Raw genomic sequence first — 16,162 nt, 5'->3', positions numbered from 1 at the left:
GTCGAATTCATGCGAGGGTCTGCCCAGGAAGCGGTGCATCCACAGACTGACAGGCAAAATGTTTTTATTAGGTAGTTTTTTTTTTTAGCTCGAGAACTGCATATTAAACACTTTCTTCCCCCCAACAATATTTTCTGATTACTCGACTTGGGCACTGTACTGTCTTATAATAGCAGGAAAAAACTGTTTTTTCTGTCTGGGTGTGCGTCTATCCGACCGCAGCTTATCTCACATACTACTCGGCATGTCAGCCTGATAATTTTTTTGCACAGTTATGATTGTATGACGAAGGAGCTCTCATGGTTGCAGTGATTCAAAACCTTTGAAAAACCTGTTTTATATCGCAACTGAGTGCTAACTCCTCAGCTGGTTGGTCGCCAAGTCCAAACACTGGAGAAGGGGAGATACCGCTGGCGGGGATCTGCACTCTACTGAGTGCACTCTTCTAGTTATTGTATTCATCACACACATAATTTTAGGCAAGTGTTCCGGTTAATTAGATTGTTAGCCTAATTGTAGACAAGGTGTAGTGCATTAAAACTGAATAGTTTGAGAAGATGTGAAAATTCAGACGAGTGAAAGAGCATGTACTATGCTGGGGAGCTGCTGTCCCACAGGTAGTGAGCTGGACGGTTCAACAGATATGTGAACGTAACCCACATGATTACATGTACCCTGTGACGTATGTAAGTTCCACGAGTAGCCTCTAGGAGGCACACGAGCTACAGAGTTTAAACATACAAACAACCGTCAACAATAGAGAAGAGAAATACGGATATTTAGAAATACGGACAACTTTGACTATGGATACTTGAATTATTGATAGTTGAACTACGGATATTTGAGCTACAGGACAATTGAACTACGACAAAAAAGATCCCTCCCACGAAGCTTCCTTGGTGAGCCGCTAGCCAAAGCTAAAAAGTAAACAGCTTTCTGTGTTCCATGTAATCATAGCCATTTACGTAGGATATCTTGATTTTATCCAAAGACAGATGATCTCCTGTTGAAGGAAGAAGGAAGACTCTTTTCTCTTGTGTTTTGTACGCTGCTGGAATCCTGACTGGTTTTTTTTAGTACCCCGAACAACCCCCCTTGCTACACCCTTTTGGAACCCTTGGATACCCCCTTTGGATTGCCCCCATCATCGCCCTGGATTTGGATTCATCATCATCGCCTCTACATTAACTTGCCCCTGTGATTGTGGTAGGATCTGGACATTGCACCTTGCACAGATTGGAAGACTGAATCATTCCCCCTTTTCTTTTCTTTATTATTTTCTTTGAGTGCACTCATACTTTATTTTGGATTATTTTCTTTAATTTGTTAGTGTAGAATATGGCTGCATAAGTAATTTATTAGAAGGGTATAAAATAGAATATAGATAGATATAGACAATAAATAGAATATTAGGAAGAACTTTTAAAAAGTATAATAGAGTAATATATATATATATATATATATATATATATATAACACATCTAATTTAGTATTGATATTGAAATAACTTTACTTTGAACTGTTGAAATAAATTGGTTTTTTATTGTAAACTATACCCACGAGTGTGTGTGTTGTCTTTGGGGTGAGTGCTAGAATCTGGTCTAGAAAAAAACCTACACCAATCTCCACTGAACTAAGACATTAGACTATAAACTGTCCCTGCGCAAGCATAGGCCCATTCCCCTGTCGTGCAGCTTACAGAAAGTTGGCGAGCCAGCCAGGAGATTGGTTAATTAGCGTTTCAGGCCATATACTACCCCACTGACCACACCTCTTTATAAAATACTTGATTATATATTTTTTTATTTTTGAAAATAACACAGTCAATATGGATCTTTGCAATCAGTATAAAGTCCATGGACAAAACTGCTTATTAGTTGAAGGTGTCAATGAAATGAGCTCTGCCGAAACGATAATAAGCTTCTTCGAACAACATGGGAAGATCTCATCCTGCATCAGAGTTGCGGATGAGCCCAACCAACCTAATGGTAGGGTATTAATAGAATTTGAGTGTGAAAAGTCAATCACCAGGATAACCCCAGATACCCTTGGCCTTATACCTAGCCCTGTTGATCCAACTACTCTATGGAATGTCAGAACAATTAGACAAATATGTCAAGAGGAAATAGGCAAAGACTTAGCCCAGCAATATCTCGAAGAACTCAGCCTATTGGTGGTAGTGCCATGTCAGGCTATGCCTCCATCTTAGAAAATGAACTGAGACGCATTCGGTCTACAGCATGACAGAAAACTGACAACACGTCTTTACCGGATCACAGCCCTATGCAGGACACTCAGCCTAACATTGATGTTGAGCACATGCCTAGCATGACCCAAGAATGTAACAGACGGCCATCTATATCTGACATTCACCGTGCTCCAACCACACACTCATCCGTGCGTAATTCAATGAGCCTTGAAGGAGACATCATTAGTCCCCCGAGTATCCAGAACATAGTAGTAGAACATGTTATTAAGAATGAGTCAACACAACCATACAGTAGCCCAAGTAAAATTCGAACCTTCTCAGGTAGGCTTCCAAAGCCAAATGGGGAAGTAGATTATGAAGCTTGGAGAACTCAAGTTGAGCTGCTTCTAAGTGACACCTATGTCACCGATTCACAAAAAATCAGAAAGGTTCTAGAGAGTTTGGTTGGTCCAGCTTCTGACATGGTGAAACCACTTGGTGTCAATGCAAACCCTGTTGCGTACGTAAACCACATCGAATCAGCCTTTGGAGTCGTAGAAGATGGAGAAGAGCTTTTTGCTGCATTCTTGAGTGCAAACCAGAATTCTGGAGAGAAGCCATCTGATTATTTATTCAGACTTCAGACCCTCCTCACTAAAGTCATCTCTAGAGGGGGAGCTTCACTTGTAGATTCAGAAAAACACTTAATAAGACAGTTCTGCAGAGGATGCTGGGACCACTCGTTGATTTTAGGTCTTCAGCTTGAACAGAAAAAAAATAGCCCACCCTCATTTCCTGAATTGCTTCATCAGCTTAGGACAGAAGAAGGCCGTCGTTCAGCTAAACTAGATAGGATGAAGAAACATCTAGGGAGCTCAAAAGCTTCAGTGCATGCCCACACTGTTTATGGAATCGAAGCCCCAGCCGAAAACAAAAATGAAGACACACAGAAACTCCGCGATGAGGTAGCTGAGTTAAAGAAACAAATTGCAACCCTGTCCATCAAGGAAGAACCACAGCCAAACAGAACTCAGATTGAAACCAGCTGCATGGTCACGAATGCCTCCACACCTCGAATTTACACACCTCGTTTTCCCAAGCCATGGTTCTGCTTTAAATGTGGTGGAGATGGTCACATTGCTGCCCACTGTGTGAGTGCCCCCAACCCCGTTCTTGTCCATCAAAAGAACACCGAGCTGAGACAAAAACGTGAAGCTCACAGGAATACGCATACCTTCACCTCCATGCCTTTAAACTAGTAGCAGCTCCTGTTTCGGGACGTTCAGGAGCTAAGTACCAGCATAAGAGTCCCAAACCCATTAATGATATTATGAATAGAACCCAGACAAGAAAAAATAGATACAAAGATACCAAAATAGCCAATCCCTTCCCTGTGAACTTGTAGGGCCACGCTGCACTGCATCGGTCTCTATTGAAGGAATAGAATGTGAATCAATCCTTGACACCGGTTCCCAAGTAACAACCATTTCAGAGACATTCTACTTGAACCACTTATCGTTCCTCCCCATCCAGCCCATTCAGACTCTTTTCCAGATAGAAGGTGCAGGTGGCCAACATGTTCCTTACCAGGGTTATATCCAAGCCCTCATCTCCTTCCCCAGCAGCATCACTGGCGTAGCTGAACAGGTCTCTTCATTAGTTCTCATTGTGCCAAATTGCCATTTTAACACTCAGATTCCCCTATTGATTGGAACCAATGTCCTTGACAGATTATATGAAGGTGGCATAGAAAAGCATGGAAGAGAATTCTTACAAAGGCCCAATATCAATAGTGACTGTATCTTGCTGTTCCAGCATGTTGCCCTAAGTCATCAGGAAGAGATTTCCGCCAATCATGTTAAGTTGCATGGCCGCCATCCTGTCACCATTCCACCAGGAAGAAAAGTGTCTGTCTTTGGAGATGTCAGAGTGAAGAAACATTTCCCACGTTCCCTTTTCGTGGTCGAATCCCCTGAAACTGTTTCCTTACCTGGTGGAGTGTTCGTTGAAAATTCCTTGATAGAAACTCCACTTCGATCTTTAAACAAGATTCCTGTCATTCTCAGAAATGTGACTGATCGTAGTGTCACACTGCATCCAAGGCAGGTGATAGCTGAAATGATGGTAGCACAGTATGTGATGCCGTCTGAATCCCAAAATATGACTGTGCCTGACATCCCTCAGTCTCAGAGTAACACCACCAACTTTGATTTGGAAGATTCCCCCATTCCAGAAGAATGGAAAAAACGGATCACACACCAGCTGAACAGCATGCCAGAGGTGTTTGCTGTTGATGACTTGTCTCATGGTCATACGACTGCAGTAAAACATCGCATCCGACTCCAGGATGAGGCCCCTTTTAGAGAGCGACCCAGACCCATTCATCCCTATGACAGAGAAGCTGTCAAACAACATCTAAGAGAGCTGCTAGACGCTGGAATTATTCGCGAGTCAGAGTCTCCATTTGCTTCCCCCATTGTAGTTGTCAAGAAGAAGAATGGTGCAATAACACTCTGCATAGATTTCAGGAAGCTGAACATGAGAACGATCAAAGATGCCTATGCTCTCCCCAACATCGAAGACACCTTCTCTGCTCTTAGTGGAGCCAAATGGTTTTCTGTCATGGATCTGAAGTCAGGGTACTATCAAGTAGAAGTTGCAGAGGAAGATAAGCACAAGACCGCTTTTGTCTGCCCTCTAGGCTTCTATGAGTTTAATCGTATGCCCCAAGGTGTGACAAATGCACCAAGCACCTTTCAGAGACTGATGGAGAAATGTGTTGGAGACCTGCATCTCAATGAAGTACTAGTATTTCTGGATGACCTGATTGTCTTCTCTGACACACTAGAAGAGCACGAGGCCAGATTGATGAAAGTGTTGAACCGGCTCAAAGACTATGGCCTAAAGTTGTCCCCTGAAAAATGCCATTTTTTCCAGACTTCTGTTAAATACCTTGGCCATGTTGTAGATGCCAATGGAGTCCACACAGATCCAAGCAAAGTCTCTGCTTTGAGAGAATGGCCTCAACCCACCAACAGAAAAGAGCTCAAATGCTTCCTAGGATTTGCTGGATATTACCGACGTTTTGTGGAAGGGTACTCTAAAATAGCAAAGCCATTGAATGCTCTAACTGCTGGCTATGTTGCTCCAAGGAAAAGAGGGAAGATTTACAAGAAGGACAGGGTCAAGACTTCCATCAATCCCACCTTACCTTTTGGAAATGAGTGGACTGAAGAGTGTGACGTTGCTTTTAGAACTCTCATAGATAAACTGACTTCGGCCCCTGTTCTTGCCTTCGCCAATCCCAATCTTCCTTACGTCCTGCATACTGATTCCAGCCGCGATGGTCTCGGTGCTGCACTCTATCAGGAACACGATGGGAAGCTGAGGGTTGTAGCTTATGCCAGCAGAGGACTATCCAGAAGTGAACAAAACTATCCTGCCAACAAGCAAGAGTACCTCGCCATGAAATGGGCCATCTGTGAGAAATTCCATGATTACTTCTATGGAACAGAATTTCAGGTTTTAACAGACAATAACCCCCTAACTTATGTGTTGACCTCAGCAAAGCTTGATGCAGCAGGACATCGCTGGTTAGCCGCTCTATCAACCTACAGATTCACCATAAAGTATAGGGCTGGGATCAGCAATCAAGACACCGATGGGTTGTCCAGAAGACCTCAGAGTCCGTCAGAAGAAGATGGGGAGTTCAAGCAGGAGAAAGCGAGGATAGAAGAGCTGAAGCAAAGGGTTTTGGATGGAGAAAGCAAAACTGTTTCTGGGGACATGCTGTCTGCTTTATGTCAACGCCACTCTGTGACCACTTTGGCTGACTATTTGCAGCCAGAACTCCCCATTCTTGCTGAATCCTTAGCTTTAAATGCTTCTGCCATCCCTGACGACTTTGTGTTCTCTGGACAAGGCACCCTCCCTGGAATGACTCACAATGACTGGTATCAGTCTCAAAGACAGGATCCATCTATCAGACGTGTGATCAGTTTCATTCAAGGAAACCGAAAACCCACTTTTCAAGAGATGTCCTCTGAACTGTCAGAAGTCAAGCTGCTCCTTAGAGAATGGAATAGACTAGAGCTTATAGATGGAGTACTGTTCAGGAAATGTCTTGATCGTGGGAATCAGATCTATCAGCTGGTGCTGCCTAGTAGCCACAGAGAAAGAGCATTGCAAGGCCTTCATGATGAAGTCGGTCATCTTGGCGCTCAGCGTGTCCTTCATCTTGTTCGTTCCAGATTTTTCTGGCCAAAGATGTTTCAGTCTGTTGAACAGAAGTGTAGGACTTGTGAAAGATGCGTGAGGCGGAAAGCCAATTCCCAGCATATTGCTCATATGGAGAATATACAGACCAGTTATCCCCTTGAACTGGTGTGTATGGATTACCTCTGTATTGAGCCTGATAGTAAGGACACTAGAAACATCCTCGTCATCACGGATCACTTCACCAAGTTTGCCGTTGCCATCCCCACGAAAGACCATAAGGCGAATACGGTTGCCAAAACACTGTGGGAAAACTTCATTGTACAGTATGGTTTTCCAAGTCGCCTTCTCAGTGACCAGGGGAGAGATTTTGAATCCCACACCATCAAGGAGTTGTGCTGTCTGATTGGAACCGAAAAGATCAGAACCACGCCATACCATCCACGTGGAAACCCTGTCGAGAGATTTAACAGGACCCTTCTCAGCATGCTTGGGACACTAGAAGACAAGGATAAATATCATTGGAGGGACTTTGTCAAACCGCTAGTCCATGCATACAATTGCACGAAAAATGACACCACAGGCTACTCTCCATATGAATTGTTGTTTGGTAGACAGCCAAGACTACCCATTGATCTGGTTCTAGGCCTTACACCAGACCAAATTGGATTCAAGTCGCATTCGGAGTATGTTAAACATCTTCGACAGCGCCTCCAAGACAGCTATGCACTTGCTTCTGAAAGCTCTAAGAAGATGGGAGAGAAGAATAAAGCCAGGTTTGATAAAAAGATCAGAGCCGCAGAACTTGTTCCCAGAGATAGAGTCCTGGTGAAGAATGTCAATTTAAGAGGAAAACATAAACTTGCGGACAGATGGGAAAAGGAAGTCCATACTGTGGTGAAGAGGATGGGAGATGGCCCGGTGTATGTCGTCAAGCAAGAACAGGGTGAAGGTCCACACCGTACCCTTCACAGAGACCTTCTTCTGCCCTGCGGCTTTCTACCTGTTACAGATAAAGTCTCAGAACCTGAAACAAACTTACCAACAAGGAGGCTGAGACGCAGGGAAGCAGTCTCGCAGTATTGTTGACCCAGATATGCCCAGCAGTGACGAGGATGAGGATTGCTATCCACAGATCTCCACAAGGTTTCCCCAAAGCATTAGGACAACCACACAGGCCACCCCTCTAGCACGTGCCACGGAACTGTTGAACCCAGTCGGGTTGAATCCAAGTCCGTCGGAGTTCTCCCAATCTGATAGTCCACTCCTTAGTGAAGTACCCCATACCCCTGAGTCTGTTCACAATCAGTTACTTGAAAAGAAACCAATTGGGCGTGAGACAGAAGTAGTCACAGATGAATTCTCTCAACCTGTTCAAAGACACTTACCTGAGGGAGACCCCGCATCATCTACTACTGTTGTACCTCAATTTGGACCTATTGAAGGACGTTCACCTGAAAACAACCCACTTGAACCCGAGAGTGCACCGCCCACTGGTGTGACAGGCCAGGCTGACCTGTCTGACGGAAACCCGTCTGAGAGCGAACCGATCAGAAGATCTATCAGAGAAAGACATCCCCCTGAGAGACTCTGTTATGGTGAACTAGGAAGGCCTTTAGTCCTAGCCATGGCCTCATTTTTCGAAAGTTTGGGCAGAAATGTCCCTGATTCTTCTAGAGTGCCCTCTGCAAGACCATACAGTGTTTAGACGCATGCAGAGACTGATGCGGTTTAGAGGGGGAGAATGTAACCCACATGATTACATGTACCCTGTGACGTATGTAAGTTCCACGAGTAGCCTCTAGGAGGCACACGAGCTACAGAGTTTAAACATACAAACAACCGTCAACAATAGAGAAGAGAAATACGGATATTTAGAAATACGGACAACTTTGACTATGGATACTTGAATTATTGATAGTTGAACTACGGATATTTGAGCTACAGGACAATTTAACTACGACAAAAAAGATCCCTCCCACGAAGCTTCCTTGGTGAGCCGCTAGCCAAAGCTAAAAAGTAAACAGCTTTCTGTGTTCCATGTAATCATAGCCATTTACGTAGGATATCTTGATTTTATCCAAAGACAGATGATCTCCTGTTGAAGGAAGACTCTTTTCTCTTGTGTTTTGTACGCTGCTGGAATCCTGACTGGTTTTTTTAGTACCCCGAACAACCCCCCTTGCTACACCCTTTTGGAACCCTTGGATACCCCCTTTGGATTGCCCCCATCATCGCCCTGGATTTGGATTCATCATCATCGCCTCTACATTAACTTGCCCCTGTGATTGTGGTAGGATCTGGACATTGCACCTTGCACAGATTGGAAGACTGAATCATTCCCCCTTTTCTTTTCTTTATTATTTTCTTTGAGTGCACTCATACTTTATTTTGGATTATTTTCTTTAATTTGTTAGTGTAGAATATGGCTGCATAAGTAATTTATTAGAAGGGTATAAAATAGAATATAGATAGATATAGACAATGAATAGAATATTAGGAAGAACTTTTAAAAAGTATAATAGAGTAAAATATATATATATATATATAACACATCTAATTTAGTATTGATATTGAAATAACTTTACTTTGAACTGTTGAAATAAATTGGTTTTTTATTGTAAACTATACCCACGAGTGTGTGTGTTGTCTTTGGGGTGAGTACTAGAATCTGGTCTAGAAAAAAACCTACACCAATCTCCACTGAACTTAGACATTAGACTGTAAACTGTCCCTGCGCAAGCATAGGCCCATTCCCCTGTCGTGCAGGTTACATGAACATGGTAAAAAAATTAATATTTACCTAGTTAGGGTGACCATAGTTTGGTTTTCAAAAACAGGACAATAGTTAGGACAGACTAAAATGTTACTCAGTGCTGGCAGGCTCTCGTTGTCCTGATCCCTCCGACTCACTGCACAACGAAGAGTTTGCTTCCTGAAAAACACACTTTTGTGTGTATTTTATGTATTTTGGGCTGCTGATCACAAAAATCACCTTAAAAATGTCCTATCACATACCGTTTTGTAGATATAACCTATTTTTGTGATTTCCCGTCATATTTTAAGCCCCCTAGTATCTACTACTACTACAGCTACTACTACTGTTGGCTGCTCCTGTTAGGGGTCGCCACAGCGGATCATCCATTTCCATCTCTTCGTGTCCTCTGCATCTTCCTCTGTCACACCAGCCACCTGCATGTCCTCTCTCACCACATCCATAAACCTCCTCTTTGGCCTTCCTCTTCCCTGGCAGCTCCATATTCAGCATCCTTCTCCCAATATACCCAGCACCTCTCCTCCACACGTCCAAGCCATCTCAATCTTGTCTCCCTTGCTTTGTCTCCAAACCGTCCAACCTGAGCTGTCCTTCTAATATACACGTTCCTAATCCTGTCCTTCTTCATCACTCCCAATGAAAATCTTAGTATCTTCAGCTCTGCCACCTCCAGCTCCACCTCCTGTCTTTTCATCAGTGCCACTGTCTCCAAACCATATACCATAGCTGGTGACACAACCATCTTATAAACCTTCCCTTTAACTCTTGCTGGTACCCTTCTGTCAAAAATCACTCCTGACACTCTTCTCCACCCACTCCACCCTGCCTGTACTCTCTTCTTCACCTCTCTTCTACACTCCCCATTACTTTGGACAGTTGACCACAAGTACTTAAACTCATACGCCTTCATCACCTCTACTCCTTGCATCCTCCCCATTCTGCTGTCCTCCCTCTCAGTCATACATATGTATTTCGTCTTGCTCCCACAAAGCAAGATGTTTCGGTCAGTCCAAGCATGCCTGGGCATGCACTCAGTGTAGGTGCCATGCATATGTTGTCTTTGGCTTGTCTGGGCATGCTTAGTCAGGTTAGATGCTGGCAGACAGGCTGCTCACATTTACAGATGCTGTTTGGATGCATGTTGATGCACATGTTCATCAGGCAGTAGCATAGTGAGGATACTTAACAATAGGATTTATTATCTTCAGCAAGATTTAATACAGCAGAAATGTCTCGTCAATGTTGCGACAGCTGCAATAAATCCTGTTACATCTGTGGTGAGGATACGCTTAAGGCTCAAACACGCACCATGACTGCACTCATTAAGAAAGCCTATGAGCTCTACTTCGGATTGGTGACCAAGAGAAACCCTAGGCTCCTCACATTTGCTGTGCAACATGTGCAGTCAACCTGAGAGCTTGGCTAAGAGGTACCAATGCCATCTGCAGTCCCAGTGATATGGCGACAACCGAGGGATCACGTGACGGGCTGTTTCTTCAGTCTGACCAATGTATCTGGCTTCTCTAATAAAAATAAGAAATCTATTGAATACCCCAATATGCCTTCAGCCATGAGACCAGTGCCACATAATGAAAGTTTGCCAGTACCAGAGCCCTCGGAGACATGGAGCCTAGATGAGGCAGATCAAGATGCCACAATGCATGAACCAGATGTGACATTTTACTCCGGCTGACGGATTAGATGCAGACTCCCTACTGAACAGTATCAAAAATACTCTCAGTCAGTGCAACATTGATCTCAATGCATGTATCAGGCAGTGTTATGATGGCGTGGCCGTAATGTCAGGATGTAACAGCGGAGTGCAAGAAAAGCTTCGTAAAGAGGTCCCACAAGTACTTTACATACACTGCCACGCTCATAGGCTTAATCTAGTGTTGGTGGATTGCATAAACAATGTGAAAACTGCAGCTGAGTTTTTTGAAATGGTGCAAATGCTGTATAATTTTTTCTCCGGGGTCATTGTGCATGACATCTTTATGAAAAAGCGGAAAGAACTTGAACCAAAAGCGCAGCTCGTAGAGCTTAAGAAGTTATCCGACACACACTGGGCATGCCAGTATTCCACACTCTGTGCCATCAAGAAAGCTCTTCCATCCATCCGAGCTACCCTGCTAGACATGATCGACCAGTCTAACCCACGCAGGTAGGCTGAGGCAAGAGCTATCATAGACGAGCAGTTTGTCCTGCATCTGACTTTCTGTGAAGATCTAGTCAGAGTGACTAAATTCATGTCTGATCAGCTGCAGTCACCAGATCTTGATCTAGCATCGGCGCAAGACCTGGCCCAGTGAGTAATCTCTGCCATCTCTTCAAAACGCACAAAGAATTCATGGAAAAATATTAGAGAGCGAGCAGAGGACCTGTGCCTGAAGGCTGGTATCACTGCACAGAGCCCACAGCACAAAAAAAGACAGGCCCAACCACCTCGACACTTGGAGGGTTTTGTAGTCGAGGCTCCAATAGAGAGATGGCATGACACCATGGATGACATGCAAAAGCACTTGTTCTATCCTGTTATTGACAGGTTCTTAAGTGAAATAAAGAGATGCTTTTCAACAGAAGCAAATGATGTGCTGATGGGTGTGACAGCCGTGAGCCCTACACACACATCTTTTCTTAACAATCAGTCTGTACTGCCAATGTCCCGGTATTATGGAATCGATAAAGAGAACTTGGCTGCAGAGTTACACCAGGTCCGCCGGCTAGTGCAAAGAAAAAAAAAGCAAGGACACACCATTAACAGCACGCGATGTTCCTGTCACTTATGAACCCATACAAGGATGTCTTTATGGACTTGTATGAACTGATATGTATATCAATAACACTTCCCATGTCATCAGCAAGCTGTGACTGGAGTTTCTCTTGCCTCTGGCGTTTAAAAACGTACCTGAGGAACAGCAGTGGGGACACCCAGAACACTAACCTGGCATTGTTGGCCATAAACCCAAGGTCCCCTCGGGGCTGAATAAAGTATTCTGATTCTGATAAACACCAGGAGGACAAAAGATTTGGACAGTGGTGAAATCATTGATTGTTCTTCTATGAAGACATCTAATGGTGAGTGACTATCTTATAATGGCGCTGTATTACTAGGCCAGGTATTGCCATATAACAGTTGCTTCTTCATCTTCATCTTCAGCCGCTTCTCCGGGGTCGGGTCGCAGTGGCAGCAAGCTAAGTAGGGCACTCCAGACATACCTCTCCACAGCAACGGCCTCCAGCTCCTCCTGGGGGATCCCAGGCCAGATTGGACATGTAGTCCCTCCAGCGAGTTCTGGGTCTACCCCAGGGTCTCCTCCCAGTTGGCCGTGTCCGGTAAACCTCCAAAGGAAGGCGCCCAGGGGGCATCCTAATCCGATGCCTGAACCACCTCAATTGGCTCCTTTCGATGTGAAGGAGCAGCGGCTCTACTCCGAGCTGCCCCCTGATGTCCGAGCTCCTCACCCTATCTCTAAGGCTTTTCCTCACCCTATCTCTATCCTTTTGCTTCCTCCAAATATCAACCCAGCCAGATGTAAGAAAAAGTCCAAAGACAACTCTTTCGACCCTATCATTTTTATCAGCGATTACAAGTCCAAGTATTGTGCTCACCAGTTTGCACACAGTGTTGTTTGTTGGCCTTGCACAAGACAGTTTCCCAATAGCAGGCCTTATATAGACACCATCTTTATGAAGCTGTACCAGAAGTTTTCTTGGAGGCTGTCACAGAGGTCCTGATTCTATTTGGCTTAAATATTTGAGGTTGCAGTTTTGTGGCATTTAGTTACCATGCATTAACTATTCTCTGCTGCTCCCCATATACATAGTGGGACACATCGGTACAAATCAAACACAGACACACGCACACAAAGAAAACATAGTTGTGTCAATTACCTGTCTTATAGTAGCCATGTACCAGGACAATGCCCAGGTTGGTGGGCTTCAGCTTACGGCCACTCTCCACTGTCACGTAGTTCCTCTGACAGATGTTGTTGATGTGGACTGGGATGCTAGCATCAGTACCTGCAAGAGGAGGAGATACAGCAAATCTTACCTGACATAAAGTATACTTATTTTCTCATAAACACCTTCAGCAAAAAATAAAATTATCTTCACCCACTTTCCTGACACCTTTTCACCCATCTCATTCAACTCCATTTGCTTAATTCATGTATTTTCTGTTAAACAGATATTCAAGCACATACGCAGACACTCACACGTTCACTCTCCATCAGCAGGGAAGACATACCGATGCCATGTTTCTCCATCAGGGTAATGAGCTCAGCCTCCGTCAGGTAGTCAGGCGGGCTTGTCTGCTTCTCAACCAGCTTTATCTCATCTACGGTAAAAGTATCTCCATGTTCACAAACTGGCATGGCCTCCTCCAGAGGGATCCCCTGCCAGGGCATCACCTCGGTGTAACCTAGGGGTGAACCACACAGTTAAGTCACGATGGCAACGAAACAAAACTGAACATTTTCTTCTGCTAAGATCTTACTGGATCTACAGTTTCTATCGGGAATCCAGACTACAGAAAATAATTCATTAGGCAGTGTTTATGATCAACATATCTGGAGATACAAACATACATCTGTTGTTCACAAATGTCAGAAGATCATGGAGTTTAAATACACATGCAGACTGACACATCTTATTTACACAGAGTAGATCAGGTTGTTGATTGTATCTTATGAAATATTGTCCACAATATTGACCTGGCAGGTAGAGGAGCTGGATTTAGTAGCCCTGGACATGGTTCCCTGAAATAAAATTGGGGGCAGCTTATAATGGAAACATGAACGTAGAAATTTCATGCCAACAACTCTGATGGACTAACATTTCTCCCCCCCCCCCTTTTCTCCCCTATTGCACTTGGCCAATCACCCCACTCTTCTGAGCTGTCCCGGTCTGCCGATCCGGGGAGGGCTGCAGACTACCACATGCCTTCTCCGATACATGTGGAATCGCCAGCCGCTTCTTTTCACCTGACAGTGAGGAGTTTCGCCAGGGGGACGTAGCACATGGGAGGATCACGCTATTCCCCTTAGTCCCCCCCCGAACAGGCCAGAGTAGGTGCTAGTGCAGTGACCAGGACACATATCCACATCCGGCTTCCCACCCACAGACAAGGCCAATTGTGTCTGTAGGGATGCCTGACCAAGCCGGAGGTAACATGGGGATTCGAACCGGCGAGCCCCGTGTAGGTAAGCAACGGAAGAGACCGCCACGCCACCCGGACGCCCATGGACTAACATTTCAATTGGATGCTCCATCAAGAGAGAGAGAGAAAAAAAAGAGAGAAATCTGTGGCATCATGTTGTGAGACAATGAGCTCAGCATCTTAACATTTCACCTGTCAGAGGTCAGACTATCCTGACAAAGGAGAAATGGTGACTAACAGGGATGCAAACATAACTTCTGATGAGTATGATCTTAAATAAACCCGATTTTGCAAAAATTATATCCATGGCTATATGATAAAAGTGCTCTAGATATATTTCACTTTGAAAGGGTTTTTATTTCCCACTGCAGCCAACAATGATCAAAATATTACATAAAAGTTAAGAATAATAAAACAATGGCAAAATAAATGAAAACAAATACAGAACGTAATAAAGACGTTTTCAGTAAGTGTGCCACATCACTTTTTCTGTTTAATTTTGAACCCAAACCAAAATGCCTCAAACCAAATCATCATGTCAGTACTGCTAACAAATGATCCAGGAGTGGTTATCTGTGTAACTGACACTGACTTACTTGTGATTTGGACGAACTCTTTGACCTCACATCATTTACACTCTCTGACTCCTCATGTGGTCTGAGTACAAGGAGTGATGGAAAAAACTGATACAAGTGATGGGATAAATTACTGTTACTGTCTCCTTTCGAAGTTACAGTGGTTTTGCATTGTTTGTATAAGACAGTGCTTAATATCTTCTCCATCAGAACCACTTCCAGTCCATTTGTCCACAGTGGTACTTGGCACTCGCTGGGACATGCTTGCTCCCTCCTAGCTTGTTGTTTTAAGTCATGATTCTATGTCATTATGTTCAGACATAACTCTAAACAGCACTATGCTCCAAACAACCATCATCAGTTGATACATAGACGGCAATTTTATTACAAAGCTTTTTTCCCCCATACATCATTACTCATGTATACGTCACAATATCTTGATATGTCAGAAGCATAGCCATCCCTGTCAGGCAGCAGCCTGGGAGGGGATATTGTGTTTGGTTGCTTGTGTGAGTGTGTGTGTCTGTCCGTGGATAATTTCGCATTGTGTGTGTGTGTGTGTGTGTGCATTTCACACAGAGTGCTGTGATACATCTAGTGCAGTAGTGCAGTAGTTAGAGGGAAGATGCATGCTTGCTTTCCGCCTGCTTTTCTAATCCCTTGCTTACAGCTTGCTGCTGCTAGCTAGCCCTTGTGGTGAACAAGGAAGTAGCCCAGTGTGTAAGCCTTCCCCCACCATTACATAGCCTCTCCTTTGCCAAGACCTCTGCCAGGCCTCCTCGTGGCCACACACGGTAACTGGGTGCCTCGCGGCCTCAGGATAACTTGGTTGGGAGTGGTCCCCAGAGGCTGTTCATGGCCAACCACTGTCTAGCTGCCTTGTCAAAAGTCTACTGAGACACAAAGCTAGGAGAGCACACACTGAGAGAAAAGCAGTGTGTCTGGTGGCACACATTAGGCGGTTCTTCCAACAGTCTGGAGTTTCCGGCAGCCTCCTGCAGTCATGATGGGTGACTGATCATGCTGGGTATAAGCCCTTACCACCAGGACCAACCTGTCATGGCAAAGACAGTGCTACTGAGGACTGCGCACCCCATGTCGCACTCTAAAAACCTCCCTGCGTAGGTCGCCACCTCTGGCCATACAATATCTGGCCTGGTGGTGTTGGGGTGTCTGGCGATGGGAGCGGGTAGAACGGCCTGGGAGTTCCTAGCCAGAGCCCTGCACATCAGCGGCACAGGGTATAT

General features: G+C 44.5%; 1 protein-coding gene across 1 annotated transcript in view; it reads right to left on the bottom strand.

Annotated features, from left to right (window-relative positions):
- top3b (DNA topoisomerase III beta) overlaps positions 1–16,162 on the bottom strand; it is a 57,687-nt gene that overhangs the window by 17,756 nt on the left and 23,769 nt on the right. Inside the window, exons 12-13 of the mRNA XM_056288235.1 lie at positions 13,429–13,602; positions 13,074–13,202 (exon numbers count right to left, since the gene is read on the bottom strand). Coding sequence (XP_056144210.1) covers positions 13,074–13,202; positions 13,429–13,602 — 303 coding nt within the window. The remainder of the gene's footprint in view (positions 1–13,073; positions 13,203–13,428; positions 13,603–16,162) is intronic.

Source organism: Lampris incognitus, chromosome 1, assembly GCF_029633865.1.
Source record: "Lampris incognitus isolate fLamInc1 chromosome 1, fLamInc1.hap2, whole genome shotgun sequence".
Lineage (NCBI taxonomy): Eukaryota > Metazoa > Chordata > Actinopteri > Lampriformes > Lampridae > Lampris > Lampris incognitus.
This window is presented reverse-complemented; position numbering and strand designations above follow the sequence as displayed.